Source organism: Alternaria rosae (assembly GCF_020736505.1).
Source record: "Alternaria rosae strain MPI-PUGE-AT-0040 chromosome Unknown BKA58scaffold_11, whole genome shotgun sequence".
In the NCBI taxonomy this organism is placed as follows: domain Eukaryota; kingdom Fungi; phylum Ascomycota; class Dothideomycetes; order Pleosporales; family Pleosporaceae; genus Alternaria; species Alternaria rosae.
Genome location: NW_025763580.1, coordinates 870,700 through 893,804, shown reverse-complemented (window position 1 = coordinate 893,804; position 23,105 = coordinate 870,700). Strand labels below are relative to the sequence as shown.

Below are 23,105 nucleotides of genomic sequence, written 5' to 3'. Positions count from 1 at the left end.
ATGGGCGTCACCGTGCAACAGCCAACCACTCTACAGCCAGCGCACGTTAGACCACCTCCACCAATGGCACCTCAGCAGAAGTTCACCTACTCTGACATGTTCCTCGAGATGTAAGCAGCTGATGTCGCAGCCTGAAGCGGCTCGTCTAACATCAATAAGGATCCAGGGCAACTCCGTCACAGTCGTCGTGGGCCAACACCCATCATCTCGGACCTACACCCTTCCTGCTGCTTTACTCTGCGTTCATTCCATTTACTTCCGCGATCAAATCGCTCGTATGAACGCCACAGAGTCAAAAGACCACGCAGCTAGCAAGAAGCGCAAACTCTCCACTTTGCAGGACGATAAGAATGCGAGAGACGATAAGGTGCTGATAAAAGAGGAAGATAGAGAGCCTTCTAAGGAAGAAACTACGAAGAATAACACAATGAACAAGGGAAATATCATCACGCTACCGGATGTGGAGCCTGCCATTTTTGGCCTCTTCCTCAAGTTCATCTACAAGGACTCATACCCACCCAACATCGACGCGAGGCCGATTTCAAGTAACTCTCATCGCTATCCACGAACAGCAGTCACAAAACTGACAACTCCCGTTCCAGCACCTCCCGTAACACCTCAGCAACTACCCTCTAAGACTCCGCTCCAAACATACGTACAATCTACTTCCATACCAGGCCACCCGCTCACCCACCTTCAAAGCCCAGTCCCAACGACCATGCCACCCCCTCCTATTCCACACAACATAACCTCTCCGCAAACCATCCCGCCCTCGATCCAAGCCTGGCTCCTCGCCCAACGCCTCGGCGCCCTCTCCTTCATGAACCACACTATCCAACACATCTACTCCGGTATAGGCTGTTACTTCGCCCTCACACCCACGCTCATCGACCACGTATGGCGGGAGACCACACCCTCATTCTCTCCCATAACGACGATCCTAACACCCTCCCCCCTCCGCAACCTCCTCCTCCACATCCTAACATCCTACTGGTCGCAACCCCCTTCTCATCAGCAGAACCCCAACTCTATTATCATGCGCTCGCTACCGGGGTACCATGCGAATGCCTCGAAGGGTCTCAAGGACGCGTGGGATAGGCTGTTTAATGAGCATAGGGATCTGAGGAATGAGTTCATTCATGGACTGCAGGCGGGTCCGGGGCAGCTGGGGGTTGTAGGGGCGTATTTTGCTAGTTCGACGCCGGTGGTCGTGAGTGGTGGAAGTGAACGTGGAGGCAGGAGTGAGGCTGCGAAGAGGAAGGAAGTCTTCAGGCCAGTGGTTCGGGAAGGAGCAAATGCTGCGGCTAGAAAAGAGAAGGGCCATGAGGACTGTGTGATTATCAAGGAGGAGAAAGATGATGAGACGAAGGTTTTGGGTGAGGCAAAGGAGTTTCAGGACTGAACGGATAGATTTCTCTGTCTTCTGGTGGATATCTTCTGGGGCGACATGAAAGGTTTTGTGAGCGGATTTGGGGTCAGAAGTATACAAAAGTGCAAAGCTCAGGCCAACTATGATTCTGGGCAAGGAAAAGTTGGCGCATCGATCATAGAGTCATTACTCCATCATATTATATCTACGGTGATCGTCGAGTGTTTACATTATCTTCTCATCTCCTCATTACTTTTACGCACCCCTTGATAACCTTACATTCCTGTCCAATCTTTTCATATGCACGTCGTCGCTTATCGCAAATACCGTGAATGTGCGACCCTTAGTGAGTCCAAGCATCAGCAACACGCTCTTGCCACTCATGTTCCATATCCTCTGCACACTGCTTACAGACTCCCATACGGCAGACACTAATGTCGCACTCCCAGAGCTCTTCTTTGACATCTTCGTCGCACCGGTCACAGAAAACAGGAACAGAGACATGCTGTTTGTAACCAACAGAGGTATGCAGGTAAGGTCGGACTTCCAAGCTGTTGATGGCGACCTCGTCGGGTACAGTCTTGAGGTTGATGGGGTGGAAGATATGGCCGTTATGGAGGCAGTAGTGCTCTCTTGACGAGGACCTGGGCGGATGAGGAGGTGTAGCGTGGTCTTCTTTGGGGAACGGGGCAGGAGGAATTTGCTGATCGGCAAGTACATCGAAGTCGAGACGTTCGGATAAAGGGCGTTGTTTGGTGTGGTCGTAGTCAGACATCCAGTCTTGGACAAGAAGACGTGACTCGTCGCGGGGCAGCTTCAATTTCTTGTCCTTGTCGAGGCGGTTGAACTCGCTAGCGGAAAGGGGGCCACACATTACGGTAGGCTGGACTTCGTTAGTTGCATTTGCAGTAGGTGAGAGATACTTACGCACCTCCACATGCTCACTGCGTTCGTTAAATGGACTGATCTTCTCGTCATGTTGAAAGTAGTACGTAGGCCTGAAGGGCGCCTTAAGCTGACTAGATAACGCCAGCATGGGCAGCGGGTTGGGCGGTGCAACCGGCGCGACTCGTGCAGGTGGTGCAGGTGGTGCAGGCGGTACAGCTGGTTTCTTCTTCCTAGGCAGAATGTCGACAAGCTTCACCATACCGGGTGTGACACGCATGAATGGTACGGACGTTGCGACATGTACGGTGGGCTCTTCGTCCAAGTCAATGCTACTGCAGATAGAGATCAAGTCATCGTCGTCGTCGCTGTCAACCTGGCTATCCGCACCACCGCAACGCTCACACTCTTCTGGGGCGGCGTTCCAACGTTGTGCGGCTGCGAAATCTGCTTTCATGGCTTCGTTAGACACCTTCAGGGTAGCGTATGTGGTGTCGAGAGTGAGTCTATCAACGTCGTTTTGGTTTTGCACAGCCTTGCTAACTGCTAGTCGCGCCTCTGCTTCGTCAAGCAAACGGTCTTCAACCATTTGCAGTGGGCCGCGGAGGCGGAACACTGTAGATTGCAGAGTTGCGCCATTTTTGACATCAATCTCGTTACCAGGATGGGCTATGAAGTCTTCTTGTTCGTCTTGAGCTGCCTCATCAATGACCTCGTCTATGAGCGAGAGGTCGTCCTCTTCCAACTCGTACCTGATATCTGTTGTGAGCAGTGACTCATTACGTGACCGAGATAGCGGTGCCTTGGGGGGAGCTTTTGCGTACTCGGAGGTAGCGTTCAGCTCAGGATCACGTTCGCCGGTTTTGTAGGAAGTGCGCAGCTCATCGTGTGAGGTCTCCGTAATGGGTGCCATCCTATCGAGCTCCTTAGGGAGCTTCTTGCGCATACGTCTTCTCGGAGCTTCGGGAACAACGGGCGGAACTGGTGGGAGCGAACGGAACTGACCATGGCGTTCGGCGTCGCTACTACGGTATGTATCAGTATGTTCTTCTGGACGTCGCGCTAGAGAAACAGCTGCGATGCGCCCCATATCAGCTTCACGGCTAGCATTGGATGGAGCAGATGGAAGTAAGCCTAACATTCGCTGAGCTTTCCGGTTAGTGTTATTCCAGAAGCCCTTGGGCTTTGATAGCTCCATGTCAAGGCCCTCTTCAGTGAATCTCGTCTGCCTATTCGATGCGCTCTTCTGAGTGGTTACTGCCGACATAGATCCTCGCCTTGTCGATACCGGGCGTATCGGTAGGCTATCGTAGCCGCCATCGTTTTGAGCTGGACGGCCTACAGAGGTACTCCGGGGTCTACCAAGGCTAGGTCCAGGGTCCACGCCCAGCAGTTGTGCAGCTTTGCTAGGTGTCAACGGCGGTAGAGGCGACAGCTGGAGAGTAGGCTCATGGGAGCTGCTCGGGCGGTCTTGATCCTTTGACTTGAAACCGAATTTGCCATGCCTCTTCTTGGCCTCCGTGACTGTTGTCGATGCGCTTCCTGTTGTGGGTGTAGGCGAATGGGCGGCCGGAATACTCGAAAAGCCATCAGATGGGCGCGATGGGAGAGGGCGATGACGATCGCCTGGAGAGCCACCGTTGTGTGCGTAGGAGTTGGCCATAGGACTTGAAGGCGCAGAAGAAGGTGAAACATGAGAATGTTCAACTTGATCCGTATGCTGTGCTGCGGTGATACCACTCGCATTCTCCCTCCCGGCGAGTGAGTCAAGACCGAGATTGGGCGTAGTGTTGGAGCGCGGTGCGTTGGAACGGCGCGTGTTGCGGCGTCTCTGACCGCCAACCATCACGGCGGCAGGGCGCATGCTCCAAGCGGGGTTGGCGGAATCAGGAACGACCATTATCCCAAAAGAGGTATCTTGTCGTGCACTGTAGGGTAGTGCCGGTTGGCGTTGGTGCAGATGCCGGAGTCGAGTGTGTCGAGGCAATCAACCCAGAACAAAACCACCGACCTAGACCAAAGAAGAAACGCGACAACTATCGGTGCATTGGGAAATCGCAATCGGGTTGTGGTTGTGGAATGTGGTGATCCGCTCAAGTGGTGACTCGACCACAACAAACCGAGCTTGGAGCTCTGTCCACCAACAAACGGAGCGTGTTGCCGCACAATAGCGGCAGTGAATGAGGAAGGCGCGGCATAAATGTGACGTGAGCGAGGAGAAACTCGAGATCAGCGAGTGAAGAAGGAAATGAGAGAATCAGTGGCTTCCGATATGTTTACTACGTACGGTGACGTCTGTTGAGAATACGCAGACTTGGGATAGAGCATGTAGCGACGGAAAGAACGACCCCGGCAAAGAGAATTATAGAGTTAATAGAGTTAAACCATGCTACGAGAAAAAGAAGACCTTTGCTCCTACAAACCATGTAATAAGATCTGGGGGTATCTTTGTGTACGCGATTGTGCTACGATCCATGACTTCGCTCGTGTAGCATCCGTCTCTGTGCATTGATCTCAAACCCAACGTCACGTAACACCCACTGCACCCGAGACCGAAAGCGCTTGACTGACCTTCAAAAGAAGTCGAAGTGTAGACGAGGGAATTTTTTTGAACGGGTGCTACACGCTAGAAACGCGGATATTGTCTCGACATTGCAACTTCGAACTCCTGCGTCTAAGGCCTGCCATCGCTTGTCTGAACCACCGACGAACTCCATGCTACGAGCCCGTTGTATGTTTGTCGCTCTTGGGGTTGCTAAGTCTCGCGACCTGCTCAGTGACAGTGCTCTCACTTCTTGCTCGCCCGGCCTCTGGCGACGCAGGAATATCGATGGAACTCCTCAACCCAACTCCGCTGATCCTACCAGCAGGGGTTACTGGTCTTGCTTCCTCAGAAGCCTTGGATGGGTCGTCAGTCGACTCCATTGAGTCCGGTTCGCGGGTCAATGTAGCTGACTTGGCCGACTTAGCCGACTTGCTGCTTGGACTTGCACCAAGACCTCGGTGAACCTCAACTGTGCTGGATCCATGGAGAAAGTCGGAGATGTCTGCATCGCTTGTGCCTCTGCCGTCCGGTGTCTTGGGTGGGCCTCCGGAAGGACTTCGAGGACTTCTGGGCATGTTAGGCTGGAAGAATTTCTGGACAGCGTTACGATCGTCCACTTCATCCTCCTCGTCGCTAGTCTCCCCAAAGTAAATACTGTCCCAATCGCCAGACCCCACACTACGGGTCGAGTCGGTCGTGTTCGATCTCTTGGGTATCCTCAGACTAGGCGGCTTGAGCGGAGCTAGTTCGTCGGCGACTTCCCTCATCTCACTATCAGTGCGCTCAATAGGCGGCTGTAATCGCTCCTGTCCCTTGACATGTTCACCGTCTTCGGTAATGGGCTTATTCACGGCTTGCGCACGGTCAAGGGCGGGCTCCTCTTCATCCCGCGTATTCGCCGAGTAAGTGTCTGCGAAATGCGTATCGCAAAGATGCTTGACGACAGGCCATCCGTAAGCATTAGCAAACATACGACGTACTATCATGTTGTTGTGAGCGTCGGGCTCAAGGCTGACAAGTACTTTACGCCAAGAAAGGTCTTTGTGGTAAGCGCGAGCGATCTTCTCTTCCACGCGCATCACACTTTCGTCGACACTTGTTGTCGATGCCTTGGAAGCAGTACTGTCACCAGAGAAATTGCGTGCTGGCTTCGTTTTCGTAGGTGGCGGTGGAATGTCTTCAGGATGGTAGATTCTGTCATGGAAGATGGTGCGTGCTCGTGTGGATGGGTCTGTGATCCAGGATTGGGGAGGAACAGGAGGGTTGATCAAGTCCCCAGCAGACTCGAAGATGGTGGTTTTGGGTGGTGCTAGATGGCTTTTGGGATTATCGACAATGGAGTCTCCTCGGGTTGCTTGAGGTCGCTTTCTTGGCTGTGCGCTATGTGACGACGTCGCGTGATCAGCTTCAGCCGGAGACAGCTCGTCTTCTTCGTCTTTGGAAATGGTCTGACTACGACTGAACATCTTCTTGTCGCGGGAAGTGTGCTTTCCAGTCGGCCTGATGTAGCTCCACCACTGCATCAAAGTATTTTGCGGTTGAAAGTACTGGTCGTTCGGCTCCTTGCCTTCTGGACTCTTTTGCCCACCTTCGATGGCCTGATGGGCTGTTGGTTCTGCAGTTGATACTTGCGCTTCGTCTTCTTGGTTTGTAACGTCGGCGCCTGGTAGAGGTACGGTGGTGTCGTTGCCGTTGTAGGTGGGCGATTCGACCCCAGAACCCTCATCATCCGAGAATCCAATTCTAGAGGGGTTGGGCGAAGAGTTTTGTCCAGTAATTTGACCGTAACCCCATACCGCCACTGTGCCGATGAGACCGTTCTCTCTGCGAGCCTTTTCAACCCGACCCAAGCCTCTCCAATCTAGAAACAGAAGGCAGCTTGTGCGTAATGGTACTATACCATCGTTGACAACATTGGAATACAAGGTACGGTTACGAAATCTTCGTAGGACTTGGTGGGCCGGACCAGTAGGAAGGATGCGCAGCAGCGGCTTTGCGCCGGGATCCTCTTGATGCTGATCCTGGGTCTGATTACCAAAAACGTTGCCCATAGCCGTCCAGCCACTCTTTGCCAACGTCGGTGCTCTCCAGGTAAGACCGAGATCCTGACCTGTCCTTCCTACTAGACCAAAGTCCAAAGCAAACTTGACATAGGTAGGATTCTCATTGCTCAGTCCCAGGAAAGGAGACGCCATAGCGATGAAGTTGATGGGCTTGATCGTGTCGAAGAAATTAGGTGAGTGCTTGTGGATGTACGCGATTGCGTACGTCTGTACCAGTCCTCCAAGAGAGTGGCCGATGAAGCTAATGCTTGTAAACTTGTATGGGCGCTTGTCGTGCCCTGAAGATGTGTGATGCACACTGCTGCCATGATGGGCCGGTATGCCTTCGTCTGGCTTGTCTTTTGTTGGGGAGAATGTATTAGACAACTTCTGTCCCATGGACTTCTTGATTGGCAGGTATGGTTGATCAGGGTAAGTCAGGTTCAACACGTACTTAGCGAGTCGCTTCCCTAGGTATTGGATGCCTCGTTCCGTACGTATTACGTTGCCGTCGAAACCACGAACAATCACATCTTCTTCGTCGTCATCCTCCTCATCATCTGGTATGTCCTCTTGACCGCCCGACAATGGTGCTGTCGACGCATCCTGATCTGACTCGGTCTTCTTGGCTCCTCTTTCCTCTCTTCGCCGCCGTCTTCGATCTTCTCGCGCTTGCTTTGCCGTCGCATCAATGCTCTCTTTCAGGTATAGCATGTCCGCGCCGAGATTGCTGTGTAGACCATGCGTTACTATCACAAGGTGTATGTTCTTCTTCTTCTGTCGGGTTTCCGTCGGACTACTGCGATCTTTCGACTTTCTTGAAGGGACCTCGTCCGCGTCTTTCCACTCGGGTAGCTCCGGTGTATTCCACAAGCTTGTAGTGTCATCAACCACTAGCTTAACCGCCTTCGAATATACCCCTTTAGGCTGTGCCGGATGGTGCGAAACATGTTTCTGACTGCCCTGTTGGTGATCCTGCACTTTCCCTGGCGTTCCATGGCTATTGCCAGTGACAGCAGTGAAGCCTAGGTCCAGCGATCGTTCGTCGCGTGCCACCAACAATTCGTAGTTTACAGACGCGGAATTGGAGAAGATGATTTGCGACGCGATCTCGATGATCCATGTGAGGCTCTTCGGGGTGCCGTCGTCCTCCTTAATGTCGCTTCTGTACTGTTCCGGAACAGTCAACTTGGTGTTCCAGTATCCGCCAGCCTTGACATTAGGCTCAAAGTCAGGCTCGCCGTAGGTTGCGTCGGACTTTTTGTTCGGGTTGAATGTTGAAGGATAGGCGGATACATGAATCGTGTATGGCCCGTGGAGGTATGCGGCGCGTAATGGTATGGCGGAAGAGTTTCGTATGCGAACGTGGAGGCAGGAAGGAGGCGGTAATATGCGGTCTTCGGAGGGGGTGTATGTGAGCGTATATCTGCATGGCGACTTAGTAACCAGTCCTATGACCTCCCTAGACGTTGTCGCGCCCTGTCCATCTCGTATAGAAAGTGCGTACAGCGTCCATGCATCCCGCCGGCAGACCCTGAGAACTTACCTCACAACCTCTCCCACCTTGACGCTCCCCTTTTGATGCAACAGCAACATCTTCAGCGCGCGCTTTTCCTCGGCTTCGCGTTCCTTCCGCGACTGTATACACACAAAGAACGAGGATTCAGGGCGTTTGCGGCCCGTGTCGGCGATGTGAGCGAGGGAGTAGGTGCGAGGCGTGAGCAGCATTTAGCGGATCCAGCGGAGACCGGTACGACCAATGGACAACAGCCACAGGCGCGTCATAGGACATGAGTAGTTGTGGCTGATCGCTCCGTACGAAATAAATATGGAGCACAGCGAATGTCGCGGAGGCCAGAAGGGATGATGTATGTCAACTGCGAAGTTTAGCAACCTGGCGATGGTCACGCACGCGCTCGTCGGAGATCGTCGCACGTCATTGCTCGCGTGGCAGGCACGCTGCACGAGGTCGCTGGCAGGTGTATCCCTCCCGAGAACGGTCCGCGTGGTTTCACCATCTTGTCAGGCTTACAGAAGCTTCACGGATATGTCAGATGCAGCATCAGATAAGCGATAATCTGTTGGTCGTATTTTACGCGTTCTCGGGTTCCAAGACACGCCCTGCGCCTTTGTCGGAACGCACCTCGGCCGCTTTCCGACCTCATTCCTTCAGCCTCCTTTCGACGCCTTCATCACGACTCATCCGCGTCATGCGTATGATACATCGAGGGATCGTAGACTTTCTTTTTGTCAATAATACCTTCAGATCTGAGTAACATGTATGCCTCATCATGCTTTCACATCGACGCGGTACCCTGCATGAGGACGCTTATGGACCCTCGGGTACTTATTAGCGCAGACACGTATTCGGCAGTTTACTTTTTAGATCATCGCAGTACGTATGCCTACGTATGCCTGAAGACCCTCGTGTACTTTCCAGGTCACGAAGTAATCACGAAAATGACGCGTGGAGAACTTCAATGAGATATCACGGAGTTGGACGCAGTCTGGCATCACATTCTTCTCACCAGCACTATCGTTTCAGGTTCGGCTTCAGATGGAAAACCAGGTGTATAATTCCGAGGTCTATCTCAAAAGTCTAGGGGTATTCGCCATTTTCCCAAACGCCTTGCTAGATCGACCCCGAATACAAGACGTCCTTCACCGACCGAGGCTCCAGAAAGCAAATATAAAGTATGATATCAGAAAACACCCTCCATCTCAAGCCGCTTCAGCGCTAGGAGAGCCAGCCGGACTCCTGCCCTTGCCGAAAGAGGGTGACGTCGGTGACTGTGGAGATCCTTGACCTCATCTGGAGCCGCCTGAGCCGCGACCTCGAGGAGTACTGGAGCCGCGACCAGCTGAACCACGGCCAGATCCTGGCTGACCGCCAGAGCTGGGGCTTTGTGGAGTTGAAGGACTGCCGCGACCGCGACCACCGGAGGGAGGAGAGATAGCTAGGTTTCCACGTGTATCTTGAAAGTATTAGCATTAGCTCGGTCTCAAGAGAGATGTGACGAGGTTGCTACTTACCTTTTGAAGGAGTCGAAGGTGCTTGTTCGACACGGTCGAACGCAGAATCTCCTGCAACCTCGTACTCTTCTTCTGCGTCTGTAACATGTCAGTATTGCTATCCTTTCCTCTTGATTAATATGGAACTAACCTTCACCCAGATCCTCTCCAGGCAAGCGATCACGCCTCACCAAGGAGGCGTGTTCCTCCATCTGAATCTCCCAGTACTGGTGGGCAAAAGCGCCGAACTGGGGACGACCAGAGCCCGTGTACTGGAACTTCACTCGGCGACCAGTAGGCGGGTCGAATACACGGTAGCCGGTGTCGTAGAACTGGAGAGCATCGCCCATGTTGCAGCGTACATAGTCTTTGCCCTGGAGTACAATGAAGCTCCTCGCGTTCTTGTTGCTGCTAGCAACCCAGGATGCCTTGTCCATGGTAGACCCATCACCGCCGTCGTTGGCACCTTGGGGTAGGGCAGTAGGACCATATTGAGGAGGGCTCGACATTTCGACTTGAACGTGTAGTAAGGAGGAAGTGTTGAAGGTCTGAAAGGTGTATATAGTAGTCGACTCGAAGGTTTGGGATAAGAGATGTGTTCGAGGTCTGAAAGAGGTATGTAGTAGTCGAAATGTACTGTATATATCAATTTATTGTTGATCAAGAAAAGAGTCAAGGAGGAACCAGATCGGCGGTTTATATGGACACATCAGTTCCGAAGACAGGAGCCCAAGACCGTTTGCTTCAGGCGTCAGGTGCATTATGGCGCCATCTCTTTCCTCTCTCACTTAGCAAAAGTGCCTCAATGAAAGGTCTGAAGGCGCGGTGAGAGAGCGTTGCGAACAGCCATCACTTGGAGAAGGGGCGATTACGGTATTAGTTCGCGGCGGAGGGCCAGGCGGTTCAAGAGCGGAGAGACATCAGGGAGGAAGCGGTGATGGTGCGCCCCTGACATCATCTCAATTTCCGCTCTGAAAGAGACGGAGTGGAGGTTGTGAGCTGATGTACTATGAGAACATCTGATGCGAGGTCATATATAGCTCTCTACGCTTACTTCTGATATGCATATGGCTTAGGCAGGCTGTTTTCCCATGTCACGCCTACGACAACCTCCTGGAGCAAGCTCACTTGGTTTCCAACATCCACATTACTGCACAAACGAGTGTAATATGATCAGTGTCACACAAGCATGTTGTCGTGGAGCAAATAGGCATCAATATGGTTGAGCGTACTGAGATACTGCACATGTATAGTACTTCAACAGTGATATCCACTTCCTACACCGGATCAATCTGATCGAATCTTCCTACTCAGAAAATAGACTCTCAAGAATCATGCCATATGCCTCCGCTGCCTGCACAAGTTCCTCCTGACTCAACATCTCATCAGGCGTATGCGCGACCTCAATAGTACCAGTGCCAAATAAATACTTCTTCTCCACTTGCGGCAAGCTGGGAATATCCGTTCCGAAGAACACAGGCGCAACCTCCAAGCCTTCAACGTCAGTGTCGAGAATGACCGCGGGGTACCTAGCATTCGAAAAGATGACTTCGAAAGTAGCATTCTCTTCCTTTGCGCGGGTTTCGAAAGGCGAGAGCATCCCAGCAATCATGTCTTGCACAACGTCGACAGCATCGTCTTCGCTACGAGCTATGCGGACGGCGATACTTGCATTAGCCTTGTCAGGAACGACATTGCTGGCGACGCCACCCGCAACAAGTCCAGCATTGAGCGTCGTTGCTCCCAACAGCTCACTCCTTGGTAGAGCCGGTTCGAGCATGTTCAGTCCGACAATGGCTTCGGCAAGATAGTTGACGGCGCTCACGCCGAGCCAGGGGTACGCGGAGTGAGAAGATCGGCCTGTAATGTCCAAGCTCACGCCTAGGTATCCTTTGTGTCCACTAGCTAGCTTGCCTTCCGTTGGTTCGCCGAAGATACCTGCTCGGAAAGTAGTGTTGGAAGCGTACTCAGCGAAGGCTCTCATTCCGGCGCCGCCAGTCTCCTCAGCGACAACGAATAGCATTCCCAGACTGGGCGTGTCAGTTCTGGATTGAAAGAGCTTATGGGATGCGATGATCATCGTTGCTACGGGGCCCTTGGCGTCGACTGAGCCACGACCAAAGTGATAGACTGTACCGTTCTCTTCCTTGCGCTCGAATGGGTAGAATGGTGGCACCTAATTTTGTGTCAGACGCTATTGTTGGAGCATGTCTCAGGTCGATTATTCTTACAGTGTCGATATGACTAGTGATCAGAACTTCCGGCCAAACCCCCTCATCTTTGAGCTCTTGAGGATAAGCGAAGACGTTGAAAGTTCCGGTGTCTCCAGCAGGGATCTCTTTGACGTAGTACCCCAAGTCCGATAGATATTTTGATATGAACTCTGCGCACTCAACCTCATCCCCAGAGATAGACGGGATATTGACTAGCTCTTCATGAAGACTAAACAGATTATCTGTCTCCTCAGTGGTAAGGGTCGCTGAGCTTGACGCCGATGGGCTAGGAGAGCTCACAGCCGATGATGATACTGGAGCCTGCGGTGCTGCAATGGTTAACCCAAAAGATGCGATAGCTGCTAGAGATTTAATGACGACCATGTCTGCGTTTGGTGTGGGTGTTGACACCTCGAGGAAGTTACTGCTACATGTGAGGCCAAGGGCATTCGCTTACTCTTATACCTTCAGCACGACCATTGGATCTCGGACATGTTCTCCAATCCGCTACGAGGAATTTCGCCCTAGTCAGTGCCTACACTGTATTGAGGTATCGTACGACAGGGTCCTACTAGAAATACGGATCCTCAAAGATTGGCATACGTCGTTCGGCCTTCTACTTCCCTCGCTTCGAGGTAGACGGGATGTTGTCTCCTGGCGAAGCCAAGAAGTCATGTCTTCTAGAGGTCCATTGGAGACGTTTCACTGGAGTATTACTCGCGGTAGAGGAACTACAAGCACAAGCCAAGAAGACCGTTGCATACTAATAGACATAGTATGATATCGGGGGAGAAGATAGCCGTTTTACGTAACCCTTGCCGCATTCCATTGTTCACGATAGCTTCTTCGTCCGCGGTTTAGAGAGGAACGGGATGATGTCAACCGCGACAACGGCCGCAAACGCGGGGTGCGGAGCTGTTATCGAGCGTAGAGCTCTGATAAGCGGTATCTTGGCGCCATGGCAGCATAAGAAGCGTCTTGGTAGTTTCCCCGGCCTGCCATTTCGGATGTTTGTAAGGCGAATATTGTAGACGCGGTACAAGTATCGGACGTAGGCGCGTGAAACGATGAATGACCGCGACAAGATTCAGAGCGCGATTAGATATGTAGACGAGCCGAACCTTCGCTAAACCTGCGGCATCTTTGTTTATCCAATCTTCGAAAAAGAGAATGATATAGTAGCTGCATCGTGCAGTCGCTAGAGAAGAGACAGTATCGTGATGATGCTATCGCGGCTACTCGCAGCTACTGCCTGTTATCAGGGCACCAGAACACGGCTGAAGACAGCCAAGCGAAAGGTATCGAAGCAAATCAAAGCAGTGGTGAATATAGGGCGATATGAAGAGATGGAGTCCGAAAAAGAGACCATATTTTGGAGTGGTAGTGGTAGCTGCTATGATCTGGTTGACACGCGTTCGCGACGTGAGTTCAATGGGGAAGTCGCAACCGCAACTACCAACAGCAGAATGCTGGGCACCCGCGTATAGCTAGTAAATGTGAGAGACCCATATCCCTGGTTATAATTCTTAGGATCGCGATTAGACTCTCTTCGCAGCAGCTGACGTTCGGAAGCTCACACACAAAGGACCGAAAGTGGATAGCGCGCCGCTCTTGACCGCCGACTGACGACTGACGTACATCGGATGGATCATCAGCCTGAGCCACTCCACACCTCCGCCCGCGTATCCGTGAGGCTTGAGCTTTCGCTACCTGTAGGTCCTGGGCCTGCATCTCTCACCTAAACACCTCCACCCAAAGAAGACGCTCAACGACTGCAATCATGTTCGGCTTTGTCGCCGACGGTTTGACGTAAGTATTACCCCGCCCCCGCCTGCAGCTGTCAATTCTCCAACAAACTTTGGGCCTGACGAGCTATCGTGAGCTCGCCGCTGGCTTTCTTGAAGCTCGCATGACTGCAATATGCAGTATTTTCTTTTTGCTGCGATGTGTTTGCAGAGCATCTAGCTAATATGGCGATAGCGTTGCAACCACCGTCTTCTTCCCTATCTTCGCCTCCTACAAAGCTCTTCACACCTCCGACCCAGCCCTTCTCGCACCTTGGCTGATCTACTTCGTCGTCCTCTCCGCTTTCACCGCCGTAGAAAACACCTTCGACTTCATTCTCAGCTGGGTGCCTTTCTACTCATGGATTCGTTTCTTCGCACACCTTTACTTGATCCTGCCCGGTTCGCAGGGCGCAAACTACCTGTACCAGGAGTACATGGAGCCTTTCCTTTACCACCATGAGCGAGAAATCGACGAGTTCATTACACAAAGTCATGATCGTGCCAAGTCGGCAGGCATGGCATATGTCGAGATGGGCATCGAGTGGGTCAAGGTGAACGTTCTGGGCTTCGCACCTGGAAAGCCGCAGTCACCAAGACCTGAAGGACAAACATACGCACAAAACCTCATGAGCAGGTTCCAGATGCCGTCGGCGAGGGGCAGCAACGATCTATACGGGCTTGTCAACCAGGCACTCAGCGGAGCCAGCGCACTTTACGGTGCTGGTAGCGCAGGCACTCGAGATGCGCAAGCCTCAGATCTGAGCCGCGGCGCCGGGAACCTCGTCCCAGACTCCATCCGCAACAACAACGACCGACTCGACTACGTTGCGTCACAACGCCAGCGCCTCGAGACCCTCCTGCAGGCATTCGACCGCGAGCAAGAAAACATCCGCACACAGCAAACAGGCGGAAGCAGATATCACGAAGTCAACAGGAGTACTGGAAGTCTCTCTGGTAGCCTCTCCCGCAACAGGAGCGAAGCGGAATTCGACAGGATCGAGCGCGACGAGCTGAGCTCGGGCTCCGACCGACCACCGTACCCCCTCACACCACCCGCACTTGGTCGAAGGACAAGCAGTGGCTGGATGCCGTGGAACTGGCAGCGTCAGGAACTCCCTCGGGACGATCCTCTGGCATATGGAAGGGAGCCAAGTGATGTGAGGAACAGATCAAGAACTTCTGGTTTCGATCTAGGCGACCGCTAGGAGAATATCCCTGGAGAACAAAATCGGGGATATGATGGTGATGTTTCACGGCGTTTGGGCAAGATAGTAGATGGCATTCTGCTAGGCTTCACAGGTACACTGAAGCTGTGTATATTTGGTATCCCAATTCATGAGTATGAGTAGGACTTGTTGTCCTGGTGATGTTACAACATAGTATACACCCACATCTGGCTGTGTGCGGGTTCTACGCCTGAGACATCTAAGATTGGGTCTATCGCCTTCCAGCCATATGCTCCCCAACGTAACTCAGAGCACATCTACAACTTCACCTCTTTGTACGGATACTTGGCTGTATCGTCCTTCCTCAGCACAATCTTCCTCTTCTTTTTCGTGCTCGTATGCTCCACCCACACTTCCTTTGTCATCTTATTCGTAAACTCCCGAATGAAGCGCGGATCCCAGAGTTCAGACGCAATACCAAGGTCTTTGCAACATCGCATCAGGGCATTTGATTTGCAGCCTTCGGTCGCAGTGGGGATGCCGTCGGGGTCGAAGTATTGTTGTTCGCCACGGGCGATGGAGACGAGACTAGAGTTTTGTTAGAATGAAGTTGGCTGAAGTATTCAAAGGGTAAGGAGAGCAACATACCGTCCCTGCACAATAAGTCCATACTCCCTCGTCACCAACTTTCCCGTGACAATACTCTCGCCTCTGGGTGCGAGTCCCCAGCCTCCAGGTCCAAACGCCTTGTTCAATATCCGCCTGTACTTGATCTCAGGTAGATATATGATACCATCGGGCTTCACTTCCACGTCATCCTGTGTAATGGGCGCAAGCAGCAATTCTCCTTGTTCCGGTGTGAAAGATACAGAGCCAAGACCGTGGTATGACCGAGTCCAGTCTATCGCTGGTACGCCTTCGAGCTCTGGTGGGGCATCGGAGAGTCCGTCGGTCAGCGAACGTTGTTTACGGGCTGCTGACGCTGCGGTCTCTGCTGTGGCATTACGTGTTGTTGGTACGGGCGGTTCTTTGGCGACAAACTGCGGTTGGACTGTTCGCTGTGTGGTAGCTGTGGTTGCAGGTTTCGCTGCGGTCGATGTTGTGGTCGTTGGTTTCGCGGCTGTGGAGGTACCGGTTGTGCTAGTCGTGCTTGTCGCTGCTGGTCTTGGTGCGGTCGCGTATGCGGCGAAGATGGGGGATGAAGAGAAGCTCCGTTGCTGTATCTGATTGGCAATTGAGGCTGTTCTGGGTGACGAGGCCGAGAGCAGGGCGGATACGCCTCTGCGTGCGGGGATCGCTGCCATTGTGACGTGCAAGGGTGGGCGGGGTCGATTTGTTGTTCTTGTCACAGAAACGCCTCAACGCGAAGTCACGACCGATAGGTGCACGGGCCAAGACTGCGCATGTGAAGGCGGTGCGCCGCACTACGTCGATTGCAGCCCAGACTAGTTCGTCACTGAACTCCATCATTCCCACGGGCGAATCATGTTGATTTGCATTAATTTTACACACTTCTAGATGATGACTACTTCTGGGCATCGCGCTCTTGCTTGAACTCTTTTCGCGAGTACCCATGGTTGTTTACGTTGGTGGTTCATGCAATCGATAACGGTGGCTGGATGACGGCACGTCGCTGCTACTAACATTTCTCGCAATATGTGCTCGATTGCGATGTTCGAATGTGCACTTTGGGAATGGCTTCTAACGAGGTGTACAGATCTGCCACTGGCCTTCTCCGAATGCGTATGCGATAGCGATTCGAAGGTCCGAAAGGGTACCCATGCTGATCACCCGATTTCCCCACAGCTACGTATGCAGAGTACAAACTTAATTCTCCGAGCGATGGGACAGTCGAGTCTTGAACGGACGAAAGTGTCCTGTGGGAACCTGCCACACTCTGAAACACATTTCCAAGGTTGGCAGGCTTCATATGTCACGTTGCGCCTGGATGTACGACACCTAAAAGCTGTGCTCAACCCCACAGTCAGCTGCCAGACCTTATTTCCGACCCTCCGAGGGAGTGCGTGCTTGGTGAACTTAATGATCCTGATTAGCCGGAGATGATCGTAGGACATATCCTCCCGTCGGATGGTCGAGTCGCTTCAAATACCTCATTAGGTGGGGCATTTGGGCTACTACAGCCCATCACTTAATACTGGGTGCCTGGCTACCAACGTCAACGACACTAGGTGAACAGGCCAGTGGCCCGTCTCGGCGTGGCACGCGCCAACCTACTCCGTTCCTTTTAGTGCGACGAATTGTAGTACTTGCGTTTCGTCTGTACTTAAAGCTTGCGCGTGCCCTTCATATGGACCATCGTGCAGTGGCTGAAGTCTAAGCATCATGTCTCCAACCTCGGCGAACGGTTCCTCAGGGCTCGCGAAAGTCTTCAACAACGCCTCGATACCGCATATCTTTGGCACTTTAATTGGTTTTGTAAGTTCTGCCTTGTATCGCTGAATCTTATCAGAGTGAAAGCTGCTAATTTGATATAGCTGGTTCTCCGCTTCATCGCTAGAGCCATCTACCGCATATACTTCCATCCTCTCCGACACTTTCCTGGACCTAAACTTTACGCTGCGACACGAATTCCATACCACATTGCTGCCTGGCAAGGAACACGAGACAAAGTCTTCCAAGACCTACATCGAAAGTATGGGCATGTTGTCCGTATCAACCACGACGAACTGAGTTTCACGGATCCAAATTCCTGGAAAGATGTAAGTTTTGCGTACCTTGATACAGATTCATCTGAATGCGCAATCGATGTTCCACGTTCGAATTGGAACTCTTTGCTGCCTACTTGGATGTTCGGCAAAGCATGCATTCTTCAACGCCGACTAACCACCTGCCAGATCTACGGTCATGGTTCGAAAGGCACGGTAGGACATGTTCCTCATAAGGCCTGGTCCAAATACGCCACACCACAGAACGGTGCAATCAGCCTCGTCGTCTCGTCCGACCAAGATCACAGTCGTCAGCGCAAAATCTTCACACCCGCGTTCTCGGATCGAGCCTTGAAACAACAAGAACCCCTCTTCGTCAAGTACGTTGACAAACTTGTCTCTGTCTTGAGGAACACCATCGAAAAGGATCCAAACGAGAAGATCGACATGGTCAGGATGTACAACTTCACCACCTTCGATGTCATGGGTGATCTGACCTTTGGTGAACCATTGCATATGCTCGACAATGCTGAATACGACCCCTGGGTCAGCATCATCTTTGGCAGTCTGAAGGTTCAATCGTACTTCGGCATCCTAATGTCGTATCCCTGGTTTTGGCAGGCATTCAAGAGATGCCTACCCGAGTCTTTCAACCAGAAGCGGGTGAACCATTTCAACCACTCCGTGACGCGCGTCACAAAGCGCCTTGAAAAAGGCCTCAATAGCGAGGGGGTCGATTTATGGGATCTGGTGCTAAGCCAAAAGGAAGGACGAGGCCTGACCCGAGGCGAAATGGACGCAAACTCCGCCCTCTTCATGATCGCCGGAACGGAAACAACAGCAACGCTAGTTTCAGGCATGACATACCTGCTCCTGCGCAACCCAGACTGCATGGAGAAGCTGAACAACGAGATCCGCAGCGCGTTCGACAGCGACGCTGACATGACCATGGAGCGACTCGCTGCGTTACCCTACCTAGCTGCCTGTATTAAAGAAGCTTTCCGTCTCTACCCGCCCGTTCCTCTTGGACTCCCGCGTCTCACACCGCAAGACGGCAGTACCGTTGTAGGCCAATACGTACCACCTGGCACTATTGTTTCGATCCCGCAACATGCCATGTACACGTCCGACAAGAATTTCAAGAAGCCTTTGGAGTTCCTTCCGCAGAGATGGTTGGGCGATTCCGAGTTTGATAGCGATGAGAAGCACTGTCTTCAGCCGTTCTCTGTTGGCTCGAGGGATTGTGTTGGCAAGAAGTAAGTTGGCTCTGGTTTCGCATGCCCGATTATAGTAAGCTAACAGTTGACTTAGCATGGCATACCACGAGATGCGCCTGCTTGCCGCCAAAGTCTTCTACAACTTCGATCTTGAGCTCTGCCCCGAGAGCCGCGATTGGATTGAGCAGAAAACATTCATCCTCTGGGAGAAACATCCTTTGATCTGCAAACTCAAGGCTGTGAATTAGATAGCGTCGTAGTCGGATTAGATTAAGGAGTTGGTGGAGCAATGCAATGTATTTTATAGAAGCCTTCGCGTCGTTCTCTCGAATTCGCACAGTGATTTGGTCCAAACAGCCCCTAGCCACTCTGTCTCATTTTCTGAGCTGCTAATACCGCAAGAGCAGCTCTACCTCTCCTTCCTAGATACCAACGTCTTCCACGCGCAACAACCCCGACGCCATACCCGCAACAGCCCACGTGCCGAATTTCAGGTTCGGGTTCCAAGCGAGCGCTGTGATAGCGGTCAGCTCTTCAAAAATACTGATTGACCTTCCCACCTCTGGATTGCCCCTCTTCGTCGCATTCGCAGATGTACTGTGCGCAATGCCTGTTTGGCCAGCCTTGTAGCCTTCGGTGATGCGGACGAGAGGTTGCGAGAGTACTTCTTGTGGCACCTTCTTGGTTCCATCAGCTGGCTCGCCAGCTTGCAATTCGGGTACGCTGTCGTTGCCAGGCTGCTCAACTGGCCCGCCTTCAGCCATAGTGACATCTCCATCCTGAGCAGGCTTGACTAGCATCCGGTCCACGGGTCCTCTCCACTCGTGGACAAACCATTTTTGCTGCCATGGCATGATTTTGTAGTTTGTAATACGCATGATAGGGTTGCTGGCTTGGATGTCTCCATCGACTCCGCCGATGAGAACGCCGGGGTGTACAGGGCTTGTCGCGACGCGTGTGATGCTGTTTTCTAATCGCATGCTGTAGAGGTTGTGGTAGTAGCGACGGATGGGTGTGTGTCTTAGTATGTAGTGTTCATCAGGCATGACGAAGGATTGTGTATGCTCGTGCCATGCTTGCGTTAAACAGAGTGTGCGGCCTCGTATCGAAGCAGTAGTGTCGGCGTTCGGGCTCCGCAGGTCGAAGAGACGCGCAAAACCATCTGCGGTGCTGATAGACAAGAATTGCGGGTTGGATGGCCATCCTGAGGATATGGTCAGGATGTATGTGTCTGCTAATTGCTGATAGAACCAGGGTCTGGGGCTTTGACGTGTGGCGTCAGGTGACCTGAGTGTGCCTGGGCGGTTCAAAGACCAGATGCCTACAGTGCCTGCTGCAGTCGCCACCGCGAGTGTATGTCCCGATAGCCAGTGTAAGCATGAAGGTACTGTTTGCGGGAACGACACTTCGAAGGCTGCGCGCGAAACATGAAGATACGTAGGAGTGTGTGTATCGGCCTGAGGAGGTGCGGATATGTCTAGGACACGCACTCGTCCATCGGACCAGATACCTGCAAGCATACCTACATGCCTGCTACTTGCGTCGTTCGTCTCTTCAGTCATATCCGTAGCAGCTACCGGGCACCACCGAAGATGTTTTGGTGCACCCCAGTCTGTGCAGATGACCAGCTCCAGTCGCGGCTCCTTCGATGCATCCAAGTCGCCTACATCGTCGGCTTCAAACGACCATATCTGAACCGACGCAGGGAATGGCTCAGTAGAGTTGAATGCAGGCGCTTTTGGCTGCTCCAGTGGCTTTGGCTGGTTGCCACCGGTAGGTCTCTGCTCGACGGCAACAGCAAGATATTGGGTAATGGAATCTTCGTTCGTCGCCCATTGAGCATCTTGCACCCAGGAGCCAAGGTTAAAAAGCCAGCCGCGTCGCTCTTGATCTCCCGGGAAGGGTTTCGCGATGTTCATGTATGAGCCTTTTGCCAAGGTGTTGACTTGGGGAGTGTTTACCGGTCCAGCCAATACGTTCATACTTTCCGATCCTGGGGTTATCATGTACTGTCTTGCTTCATCCGCAGTCAATATATTCGTCATCTGCGCTCTTGCAAAAGCAGACTTTCCGGTACTGGCATACCATGTTCTTAACACTTCATTTTCTTTCTCTCTCGCGCCTTCGGTTTCGAAGAAGCTTCTCCTCAGGCTACCCACCTCAGCGTCATCAGGTTTGTTCTTCTTATAACTCCGGATAGGAAAAGTTTCTTGTGGAAACCAATGGTCCCTCGATTCAAGCACTGGTCTAAGATGATGTCTATCTGGACCAAACAGGTTTTTCAGTCGTGGCTCATGACCACCAATCTTGTCGAAATCGGGAATACCTCGCGTCCGTAATTGGGTATCGGCATCGACGACACGTACTTTGACGCCGCCACCTTTGGCGAATATGACGGGTGATGGTATGTTGTCTGCCATGTCCTTGTATCGGGAATCATTGTACCGTCGTTTGGGAGGGACGTCTGGGGTAGCGGGGACGACGTTTGATGCACGCGCATTGCGTTTTGGAGTTGGTGCAGGACTTTCGTCGGAATTGACCTGCTCTTCCGCCGAGTCATCTTGTTCCACTACCACATCATCATCCTCTTCTTCATATTCAGCCTCTTCCTCTTGGGCATCTGGCATGAAGTCATCACCGTCGTCATCATCGCCGTTTCCAGGTGCTGGTGTCTGTGTGCCAGAGGGCGCAGAGCCGTCCTCGTCTTCATCAAGGAACGAGTATTTGTCCTCGACGCGATACGACTTGCGCGGCTTGCCTCGCGACTGCCGGGGTGATGAGTGCTCTGATGCGAGCGTTAGTGGAGTCCACTCTCGTTGAAGACGCAGGTAAAATCGCCAAATGCAGTACTAGCTCCAAGCGGTCTTTATTATGCAGAGCTCTAGCAGTCTTCAATGTCGATGAACTCACGGAAAAGCTGGAAGAGTCACGTTCTTTTAACGCGTAGCCGAGGCTGGAGAGCACTTCCAATCACATACCTATGGACATTTCGAGCACTCAGGTGTTCTGTGGTGGTTGACTGATTGGGTAAAGAAAGAGCAAGTCAGACGCGTCCTGAGAACCAGCCCCACCATTAGTGGCGAGCACAGACCTTTTGACCCCGCCATCGCGTCCAGATTTTACTGTCAGACCTCTGGTTCAGATGCCAATGGGAGACTTGACTACGGGAGTGATGGCCGTACCCACGTTTTTTAACGTCATCATATTTGCAATTTTTCTTCGTTTCTCCATCAAAACGAATCACTTCGGGTAAGCAGCTTTCCAAGCCACTCCTCGTATCACCGTACTAACGACCCTATCGTGGTATGGTCTAGTGGTATGACGTCGCGTTGTGGCTGGCGGACACTTAGTGTCCCGATCCAGATCCGCGCCAGCCTGGGTTCGAGTACGTTCATTCCCTCATTGGTGGTCCTGAGACATTCCTAACATGTCTACAGTTCCCAGTACCGCCAATTAATTGCGACATCTTTTTTGCCTTTTTCCTGGCCATGGCTGTGTGAGGTGAGGGCTATCAGCACTCGTTTTTGTCTATGCGTAGGCCACAAGTACAGCTGCAGAGGTACAAAGCAAGCAGCATGCTTTTGCTATGGTTTGCGGGTGTACTTGAGAGGATGCGCTACACGAATGCTGCGATAGAGATGCACGCGGCTTCTCTTACAGCAATGCGCTTTCCTTGCTTGACGATAGAAGAGCAAAGATAAGAGGCGTCCATGCACGTTTGTTAGATCTCTCTAGCTATTGCATAAGCTTTTACAAGTTTGTACAACTACTAAAGCACAGTGTAATTTAACGAGATCGATGTATGTATGTGAGGGTAGTAACCTACTAAGACCTGCGGAACGGGAGGACGCCAAAGATAAAGCAAGGCGGGTGGTAAGGTACCGCAGTGGATGTAAACGATACGTTGGCTCGTTGGTGGAATTACACAATAGAATCGCATCATGTCACACAACGTCTGTTTTCTCTTAGTAGTACGCACATTTTGATCGGATTTGATGTAAGAGGAAACCCAAGGATATCATGTCATCTTTCCACAGGCCATAGTCTCATTCGGTTGCCGTGTGAAGACGGAGTTCGACTCTCTATTCCATATGTTATCCTCTTCTATCCAAGGGTTATCTACCAACGCCGTGATGCCATGCAATGTCTACCATCGAAAGAGAAAACATGGAGAGTACTCCAGTCTATTCGAATTCATAGAAT

At 52.2% G+C, this 23,105-nt stretch overlaps 9 protein-coding genes across 9 annotated transcripts; 3 read left to right on the top strand and 6 right to left on the bottom strand.

Moving 5' to 3' along the window:
* On the top strand, positions 1-1,402 carry BKA58DRAFT_449634 (uncharacterized protein; the record flags this gene model as incomplete). Its single annotated transcript, XM_046174320.1, has 2 exons — positions 1-110; positions 160-1,402. The coding sequence occupies 2 exons, from the start codon at positions 1-3 to the stop codon at positions 1,400-1,402; spliced, it is 1,353 nt and encodes a 450-aa protein (XP_046021016.1).
* A 155-nt stretch (positions 1,403-1,557) lies between these two features.
* Positions 1,558-4,214, bottom strand: BKA58DRAFT_369364 (uncharacterized protein). The gene is made up of 2 exons (XM_046168961.1): positions 2,301-4,214; positions 1,558-2,252 (listed from the first exon to the last, which is right to left on the bottom strand). Exons 1-2 carry the CDS (start codon positions 4,152-4,154, stop codon positions 1,713-1,715), a joined length of 2,394 nt encoding a protein of 797 aa, XP_046021015.1. The 5' UTR covers positions 4,155-4,214; the 3' UTR covers positions 1,558-1,712.
* Positions 4,215-4,563: 349 nt separating this feature from the next.
* On the bottom strand, positions 4,564-8,738 carry BKA58DRAFT_54672 (putative serine esterase-domain-containing protein). Its single transcript, XM_046175503.1, has 2 exons — positions 8,388-8,738; positions 4,564-8,267 (listed from the first exon to the last, which is right to left on the bottom strand). The coding sequence occupies exons 1-2, from the start codon at positions 8,567-8,569 to the stop codon at positions 4,973-4,975; spliced, it is 3,477 nt and encodes a 1,158-aa protein (XP_046021014.1). The 5' UTR covers positions 8,570-8,738; the 3' UTR covers positions 4,564-4,972.
* Positions 8,739-9,383: 645 nt separating this feature from the next.
* BKA58DRAFT_54676 (uncharacterized protein) lies at positions 9,384-10,653 on the bottom strand. Its single transcript, XM_046175504.1, has 3 exons — positions 10,005-10,653; positions 9,875-9,952; positions 9,384-9,816 (listed from the first exon to the last, which is right to left on the bottom strand). The coding sequence occupies exons 1-3, from the start codon at positions 10,360-10,362 to the stop codon at positions 9,650-9,652; spliced, it is 603 nt and encodes a 200-aa protein (XP_046021013.1). The 5' UTR covers positions 10,363-10,653; the 3' UTR covers positions 9,384-9,649.
* Positions 10,654-11,094: 441 nt separating this feature from the next.
* On the bottom strand, positions 11,095-12,617 carry BKA58DRAFT_347301 (acetyl-lysine deacetylase). Its single transcript, XM_046168453.1, has 2 exons — positions 12,085-12,617; positions 11,095-12,029 (listed from the first exon to the last, which is right to left on the bottom strand). The coding sequence occupies exons 1-2, from the start codon at positions 12,448-12,450 to the stop codon at positions 11,160-11,162; spliced, it is 1,236 nt and encodes a 411-aa protein (XP_046021012.1). The 5' UTR covers positions 12,451-12,617; the 3' UTR covers positions 11,095-11,159.
* Positions 12,618-13,671: 1,054 nt separating this feature from the next.
* Positions 13,672-15,261, top strand: BKA58DRAFT_54662 (TB2/DP1, HVA22 family-domain-containing protein). Its single transcript, XM_046175502.1, has 2 exons — positions 13,672-13,875; positions 14,047-15,261. Exons 1-2 carry the CDS (start codon positions 13,847-13,849, stop codon positions 15,056-15,058), a joined length of 1,041 nt encoding a protein of 346 aa, XP_046021011.1. The 5' UTR covers positions 13,672-13,846; the 3' UTR covers positions 15,059-15,261.
* Positions 15,198-16,402, bottom strand: BKA58DRAFT_54653 (mitochondrial genome maintenance protein MGM101). Its single transcript, XM_046175501.1, has 2 exons — positions 15,668-16,402; positions 15,198-15,607 (listed from the first exon to the last, which is right to left on the bottom strand). Exons 1-2 carry the CDS (start codon positions 16,321-16,323, stop codon positions 15,337-15,339), a joined length of 927 nt encoding a protein of 308 aa, XP_046021010.1. The 5' UTR covers positions 16,324-16,402; the 3' UTR covers positions 15,198-15,336.
* Positions 16,403-17,156: 754 nt separating this feature from the next.
* On the top strand, positions 17,157-19,237 carry BKA58DRAFT_54634 (cytochrome P450). Its single transcript, XM_046175500.1, has 4 exons — positions 17,157-17,455; positions 17,515-17,739; positions 17,875-18,941; positions 18,997-19,237. Exons 1-4 carry the CDS (start codon positions 17,363-17,365, stop codon positions 19,148-19,150), a joined length of 1,539 nt encoding a protein of 512 aa, XP_046021009.1. The 5' UTR covers positions 17,157-17,362; the 3' UTR covers positions 19,151-19,237.
* On the bottom strand, positions 19,217-21,920 carry BKA58DRAFT_393679 (uncharacterized protein). Its single transcript, XM_046171113.1, has 2 exons — positions 21,881-21,920; positions 19,217-21,687 (listed from the first exon to the last, which is right to left on the bottom strand). The coding sequence occupies exons 1-2, from the start codon at positions 21,888-21,890 to the stop codon at positions 19,325-19,327; spliced, it is 2,373 nt and encodes a 790-aa protein (XP_046021008.1). The 5' UTR covers positions 21,891-21,920; the 3' UTR covers positions 19,217-19,324.
* Between the last annotated feature and the right edge of the window lie 1,185 nt (positions 21,921-23,105).